This window comes from Megalobrama amblycephala, linkage group LG16 (genome assembly GCF_018812025.1).
Source record: "Megalobrama amblycephala isolate DHTTF-2021 linkage group LG16, ASM1881202v1, whole genome shotgun sequence".
Classification (NCBI taxonomy): Eukaryota; Metazoa; Chordata; class Actinopteri; order Cypriniformes; family Xenocyprididae; genus Megalobrama; species Megalobrama amblycephala.
In genome coordinates, this window is record NC_063059.1 from 3,098,961 (window position 1) to 3,106,715 (window position 7,755).

The 7,755-nt window shown below is 36.1% G+C and overlaps 1 protein-coding gene across 1 annotated transcript; it reads right to left on the reverse strand.

Moving 5' to 3' along the window:
- Positions 1–193: 193 nt before the first annotated feature.
- dmac2 (distal membrane arm assembly component 2) lies at positions 194–7,300 on the reverse strand. The gene is made up of 6 exons (XM_048160370.1): positions 7,175–7,300; positions 6,280–6,470; positions 6,054–6,134; positions 4,605–4,744; positions 4,005–4,167; positions 194–546 (listed from the first exon to the last, which is right to left on the reverse strand). The coding sequence occupies exons 1-6, from the start codon at positions 7,190–7,192 to the stop codon at positions 360–362; spliced, it is 780 nt and encodes a 259-aa protein (XP_048016327.1). The 5' UTR covers positions 7,193–7,300; the 3' UTR covers positions 194–359.
- Between the last annotated feature and the right edge of the window lie 455 nt (positions 7,301–7,755).

A 7,755-nucleotide genomic window follows, 5' to 3' on the forward strand; every position in this document is an offset into this window, starting at 1 on the left:
ACTAATTAGACTTGACACCTTTTTTTTCCCCCAATGGTACCATAGTATTACCATGTTACAGTACTGTTTCGCAAGTATGTACTTACTGTAGTAATAACACTACTGGGTAATAAATAGACACTTTACCTCGTGGGTAAATACACTGTAAGTACTTTGAAACTACTCATACTGTAAAATAAAGTGCAACTAGAAATATATGGAATATGTTTTAATAAGTTCTCAACATTTACACGTAAAACTTTATTGTGTCTGTCTCAAAACAATGATCAAGTACAATATATTTTACAACAGTTATATATAAATACACAGAACATACGACACAATAATACACTATAATAAGCCTCTATTGTCAGCAGTGTTTATAAATGTTTGACTCCAGAGCTTGTGGAAGCTTCATTATCATCCTGGCTGTCTGGCTGGATCAGGCCCTGCTCGTATTCGGCTCCAGTGACCTGACAGTCCGGCAGCATTTCCTCCAACAGAATCCGGACCAGGCCTGGACTCTGCAGCCGCGGAAGTCCGGAAATGTCCAGACGCTGTAGCTTTCTGGGGGGGAATCAAACAACACAGAAAATGAGGTTTTAAAAAACATTCAAGGTATGATTTGGTTATTTGTTGCCCTAAAGATTGTTGGGACATACGACAAAACAAAGCAAAAGTTTGGAACCACTAAGATTTTTAGCTGTTTTTAAGCAGCCATTAAGTCAGCTCAAGCACAAAGGCTAAGCATTTATTTAAGTTAAAATCATCAGTAAAATATAGCATTTTAATTCATATGACTTTATTGTAGTTAGTGGCAATTTAAAATAACTGTTTGTCTTATTAATAGCGCCACCAACAGACACAATACCACCACTTTTTTTTTTGTGTCCTCAGCTTGTGCCCATAAATAAGTAAAAATTTGTCAAGTATTCTAAATCATCAGAAACATAAATTTTCATGTTGAAAACAGTTGTGTACTTTTTTTTTCAGGATTCCTTGATGAATAGAAAGTTCAAAAGAACAGCATTTATCATACAAAGCTTCTGTACATTATACACTACCGTTCAAAAGTTTGGGGTCAGTAAGAATATTTTTATTTTTTTGAAAAGAAATTAAAGAAATGAATACTTTTATTCAGCAAGGATGCATTAATATCAAAAGTGGCAGTAAAGACATGTTACAAAAGATAGTTTCAGAAAACACTGTTCTTTTGAACTTTCTATTCATCAAATAATCCTGAAAAAAAATATTGTACCAAATATTTTGTACAATTGTACAATTAAATGATTGAGCAGAAATCAGCATATTAGAATGATTTCTGAAGGATCACACTGAAGACTGGAGTAATGATGCAAAATTCAGCTTTGCATCACAGGAATTTACTTTTCAAATATATTTAAATAGAAAACAGTTATTTTAAATTGTAATAATATTTCACAATCTGTTTTTACTGTATTTTTAATTAAATAAATGTAGCTTGTGAGCAGACGAAACTTCTTTTAAAAACATAAAAATCTTAGTGGTTCCAAACTTTTGGACTACTGTAAAATGAAAGAAAACAAAGCAAAAATTATAAATATAGCTGCAAGTAGCCATAAGCAGCCAAGCACAAAGAAGCAATTAAATCATTAAATATAGCATTTTAATTCATATACTTTATTGTAGTTAGTGGCAATTTAATATTTTGTTTAGTTAAAGCGCCACCAACAGACGCAATCATTTTTTTATGTGTCTTCAGCGTTGCCCATAATAGTCAAATTTGGTGAAAATCTCTCATTTCGTTTAATAGTTATAGACATAGACATGAGTCAGTGGTGTTCTGAAATGAGGAGGCACTTTTTTTTTTTTTATGAATCAAATGTAAATTCATGCATTACTCTTAAAGTTGACACATCTTCCTTGTTAAATGAACATTACTTTACATTACATCAAAAAAGAAAAAAAGAAACCAAATACAATTCTATTTTTAATTTTACATTGACAATATAATGTTCTATTTATCAAAATCAAGTCAATCTCATCAAGTTAGTGTTTTAAGCATTTCTAATTTCTAATAACTAAAGATATCTGCTGTCCGCGATTCTGGGCCCTCTACTTAATAAACAGTGATCTGCGGAGGAACATTTACTTATGTAAGTCTTTCACGCAGTCAATCAGTCTTCCCACTATAAACACTTATTATAAGTGTACACCATCAAAAACACGGTTTGTTCATTTGTATATTCAAAATTTTTGTAAATTTTTAACACCAAAAAAGTGATGTTTAAACAATATATTTTATTTGTGTATTGATGTTTTTCTTTTTAATTGTCAACTTGAACGCGCACGTCATGCTCCGTACACCGTCTGTCACACACACGAGTATTTTAATTTCACCAAGCGGCACTAAAAACCCCGATTTATCCATTTCAAGCACAAACCAATCATATCTGTTTACTTACTTTTCAATCAGCAAGTACATCCATGTGCGGAACGCGAACGTCAACAAGAGGCGGGATTTATCGCACAAACCAATCATAAGCAAATACATCCAATCAGTGCGATGGAGACATTGCCTCCTCTCATGTGACTTTCCCCCATTCATTCTCAATTACCCCCACAAAACCCACCGCACGCCAGGGGTCTGATGATTTTCTATTGTTTTCTATGAAAGCAAAGGGAGGCATGACTCCTGCTGTAACTTTACCTGCGGGTGTCGCTGTTGGGCAGTGTTCCTTAAGAAATACGAGTGACTTGTGCTTTTTAATGTTATCATTTGTAATATTTGTGTTGTTTTATATGTAATATGGATTAATTTCTCATCCTATTTTTTTTTTGAGGAGGCACTGCCTCCCTTGCCTCCTCGGAGGAAACACCCCTGATATGAATACAAAAAAATGACCCATGCACGACTTTTACTGCAATTTTTTGCCACTTACTATCAAAATTTTGGCATTTGGGCTTCAACACATAGCCAGCGAACTATGTTTCCGAAGTCCCTACGGTGGTTTCATCTTGATCGGACAAACGGTTTCGAAGATATTCGAACGTTGTTTTAACGCTAAACCCCAACGTTGCATGTTTGGTATCGTTGGACTCGGCAAGGATTCAGGAATTTAAGTTGATGACTCCAATGACAATAAGTCAACCACATCAAAAGTTATGTAAATATAAATATTTGATTTCACCACTAGGTGGCGTTGTCTCAAAACTTCTCAGACTCCTTCAGGGCATTGTGCTGATGACCCATGCCGAGTTTATTATTGATACGCAAATGCATAAAAAAAATACAGCATTTTGTTACAAAATGCAAAATGGCCGATATGGTAAAACTGGATATCATTCGACTCAGAATGCTGCCCTGAATCTATAGTTATAAGCAAAAATAGCCATTTTTGCTATCTCCAGACCAGTAGGAGGCGCTGTGCCGAAACGCAGCATGTAGCCTCAGGTCATGCTTGTGATGACATAACAAGTTTGGTCTGAATACTGTGTTGTGGAGATACAGCCTAGCGTCCAATTTGGCATGCTCTTCTTTGAATTTGTTTGCATGTTATTCGAGAATGGTTGGGTTTATCAAAAAAACGTAACTTTCTGCCAGCACAGACTGAAGATGATCTGATTTGATTTTCATGAAAATTTTAGCAACCATCTAGGAGTTTGAAAAAGTATTTTTTTTTTTTGCAGGAAAATTTGTCGGGAAGTTTCAAAATGGAAAATGCCGTCACAATTGAATCATATTGAGCCGAGGAATCAGAGGAAATAATTTTGTTATTGTTATTATGGTTCAAAAGTTATTAGCGTAAACATGAGTGAAACTTTGGACAAGTGGTGGCGCTAGAGAGTTTGATCTAGAGACGCCAAATTTGCTGTAGTTAATGTTGGGACTGTCCTCTATCAGTGTGCCAAATTTCATAATTTTCACGCCAGAGTGGAAGAATAATAATAAGAAGAACATCAACGGACACAATAGGTGCCATCACACCTTCAGTGTTTTCAGGCTGGCCATCATTTAAGTCACACCTGAAGACTGTTTAAATCACCTGAGGTTTTGTAAGGCAGCGAGACCTCCTACAGTGACACAACAGCAGTGGGACACGTCTAACTCCACCAGACTTTCTCCAAAGACGTGAAGACGTGCAAGGAACCAGTCGTCCACTTCAGGACATCCTCGCAGAGAGAGCGTCTGGAGTTTATTCTGCTTCACTGAGAAGAGACAATGATTTTGTGAGCCACAGAACAAAATACACCACAACAATGTGCTTCAGTGGACAATTATTCTTCATGTGGATCATATGTTTTGTTGTTTTGATTCAGGGAGGGCTATGTCTATATTGTTGATTCAATGAAATTAAATTCAATCATGACAACTCCCAGATTTAAACAGCATTTATTGATAGGAATGGAAGGGCTTAAGGCCCATTCACACCAAGAACGATAACTATATTAGCGTTCACGCCAGTGGATGATATCGTCTGTTTTATACACAAACTCTTAAAGTCAAGTTGTGTTTGATGTCACTAAACGACATTGACGAGAACATAATTTGACTTCATACTCGACTGATCGAAGGTTTAGACATCAGGAGAAGCACGGTGCTTCATGCAACGACTGTATATTTATATAAAACAAAAGTTGATTACTAAGGTTGTCGAGTCCATTATGGTTTATCAGGGTGCCGCTCAGGTCCACTTCCTCAATCTGTGCGTCAGGTGTGTTGATGAACTCAAAGCTGAATCTTCCTCTCGAGTCTGGACGAAACCATTCAGACTGACCGGCAAATCTAGAGAGACACAGAGGTTGAGCGATGAAGAGCATTTGAGCACGTCTACTGGCAGCTCTTAACCAATCAAGAAGCTGGATGGATTCATAAACGTTTTACAATGAATGACATATAAAAGTGTCCAAACATACACTCAAAAAAAAATTCTTATAAATGTACTTCTTGGTTGGTTTCATATTGTTTTGAAAGAACTTTTATATCATTATTGACCATAACAAATTCTGCAGGTCCTCTCTATGACATCATTTCCTGCATGTTAGTTGCACCACATGGTTTTGGTGCACATTTGGCAGACAAATATTAATTAAGCAGTTTTGTTTGTTTTTTCTAAGAAATAATTATGAAATATTAAGCCAAACTACTTAAAAGGATTTATTTTTATGGGTAACACTTTACAAAAAGGTCTCATTTGTTAGTATTAGTTAATGCATTTACTTAAAATGAGTAATATATTCTTACAGTATTTATTAACCTTTGTTAAAGGGTTAGTTCACCCAAAAATGAAAATAATGTAATTTATTACTCACCCTCATGCCGTTCCACACCCGTAAGACCTTCGTTCATCTTCAGAACACAAATTAAGATATTTTAGTTGAAATCCGATGGCTCAGTGAGGCCTGCATAGGGAGCAATGACATTTCCTCTCTCAAGATCCATTAATGTACTAAAAACATATTTAAATCAGTTCATGTGAGTACAGTGGTTCAATATTAATATTATAAAGCCACGAGAATATTTTTGGTGTGGCAAAAAAACAAAATAACGACTTATAAAGTGATGGCCGATTTCAAAACACTGCTTCATGAAGCTTTATGAATCAAATCAGCGGTTCAGAGCGCCAAAGTCACGTGATTTCAGTCGTTGGCAGTTTGACACGTGATCCGAATCATGATTCGATACACTGATTCATTTGTGCTCTGAAGCTTCCTGAAGCAGTGTTTTGAAATCGACCATCACTAAATAAGACGTTATTTTGTTTTTTTGGCGCACCAAAAATATTCTCGTCCCTTTATAATATTAATATTGAACCACTGTACTCATATGAACTGATTTAAATATGTTTTTAGTACATTAATGGATCTTGAGAGAGGAAATGTCATTGCTGGTGATGCAGGCCTCACTGAGCCATTGGATTTCAACTAAAATATCTTAATTTGTGTTCTGAAGATTAACGAAGGTCTTACGGGTGTGGAACGACATGAGGGTGAGTAATTAATGACATTATTTTCATTTTTGGGTGAACTAACCCTTTAAGTTCCCATGGAAACTGTCCGCCCGTTTGCAACCCTAGTCCCATCACTGATCTCACCTGAAGCTCCCTCTGAGAGTCAAAATATAATAGGCCGCTCCAATATTATCACCAAACTTCTGCTGTGCATAACCAAAGAACCTACGAAAAATGCAAAAAAAGTCAAAATTTCAGTAGAAATGAACAAGTAAATAAATAAAAATGACAATACACAGAGAACAGGCACTTCTCACAGCCACTACTGTCTTCATTTACAGCACATCTGAGCACACACACTGGCACTTACTTGTTCTTGCGTCTGACCAGTTTTGTCCTTGCCCAGTCGTTCCAACCTACAATGCTCTCCACATCATAGAAGTAGTGACTGAGTTTCAGTAAGACCCTGCTGGAGACGGACGGAGGAGCAGCTGAACTCAAACCCCTCCTGACAGCAGCAGCAGCACAGGTGTGCGCTGAACATCTCCTCACGCATTGAGACTTTACAAAGACACGGGTGGGCAATACATGAGCCATAAAGAGCTTTTACTACATGATAATACTACATGTAGACTATGAATATGTGAAACTGTAGCCTGCATTTCTCCGTCAGCCCTCACAGAAGTACTGTGGCACGTGCATGAGAGATCAGATGTCATTATCATGGTACTGTGATATATAATGGTTATTTATGATTATCATATTCATGCTCCATGACATTTATAAGGGTTAAAATCAGCCTTCTTTCAATTCATGATCTTGAACATGAAATTAATTGATTTCTAACCGTGGCATTTCAAACATTGATTATTAACAGCATCTAATATTTCTGAAAATACCACATGTGGTGCTGCATAATATGTTTATGGGTAATTGGTACTGAAAATGACAGTCATGATTGGAGCAATTTTAATTCTGCCTGCATAAATCCAAATTGTAATTCTGCATTATGTTTGCTGTAATCAATCAAATTCAAGCATTTAAGGTACAAAACAACAACAAAACATTATATTAGCATGGCATAACATGATACATTTTGCTACTTTTTTTTTTTTTTTGCTAGTATAGAACTACACACACGTGACTTGTGCTCGACTATAAAATGAACCGATCGTAATGTAAACTTCATCGTGTGTTATGGGGAGAAAAACAACAACAATTTCATCAGTAAACTGAATGTGTGCACGCAGGACAGCTGAACTCACCAGCAAGGAGGCTGCCATGTTTGTTTTCTCTTCTATAACTTCAATGGTTTGGCGTTAGGGGGCGATCTCAGTCAACCCATGAACCCTCTACATCGTGTTTTTAACTGATTTAGGATCAGTTTTATAACGTAGTAGACATTTCATTGGCATATTTGTGTAATAAAAAGGAAAAGTAGTAGTTAATTGTCTATTATTAACCTGATTAGTAAAGCCTTCCATAAAACTAACAAAACAAGAAGGCAAAAAATAAATGCATATTATACTGGAACTTCATATTTAATGGCATCTGAGGACTTAAAAAATAAATAAATAAAAAATGCAATTTGTTTGTGAAAGGTGTCATGATTAAATAAATTGTTAATGTGTCTGTCTGTTTTCAGTTTGCATGTTTGAGATTTCGTTGCATTTACATGTTTTGACCAGCAGATGTCGCCATCGTGTGGTATTTTGAGCGCTTTGAAACAGTGAATCATTTTTGCGAAGCAATTGGTTCAATTGATTCAGAGTTTCGGAAAGCTCCGTTTACTTGGGGAAGTTGCTTCAGTCTCTTCATGACTGATGATGGTGATCTCTGTGGTCAT

Coding starts and splice junctions, on each gene's coding strand:
- dmac2 (XM_048160370.1), bottom strand. Junction 6,135..6,279: donor CTGGTCAGACGCAAGAACAA/GTAAGTGCCAGT, acceptor CATTTTTCGTAG/GTTCTTTGGTTATGCACAGC. Junction 547..4,004: donor GCTGCCTTACAAAACCTCAG/GTGATTTAAACA, acceptor ATTCCCCCCCAG/AAAGCTACAGCGTCTGGACA.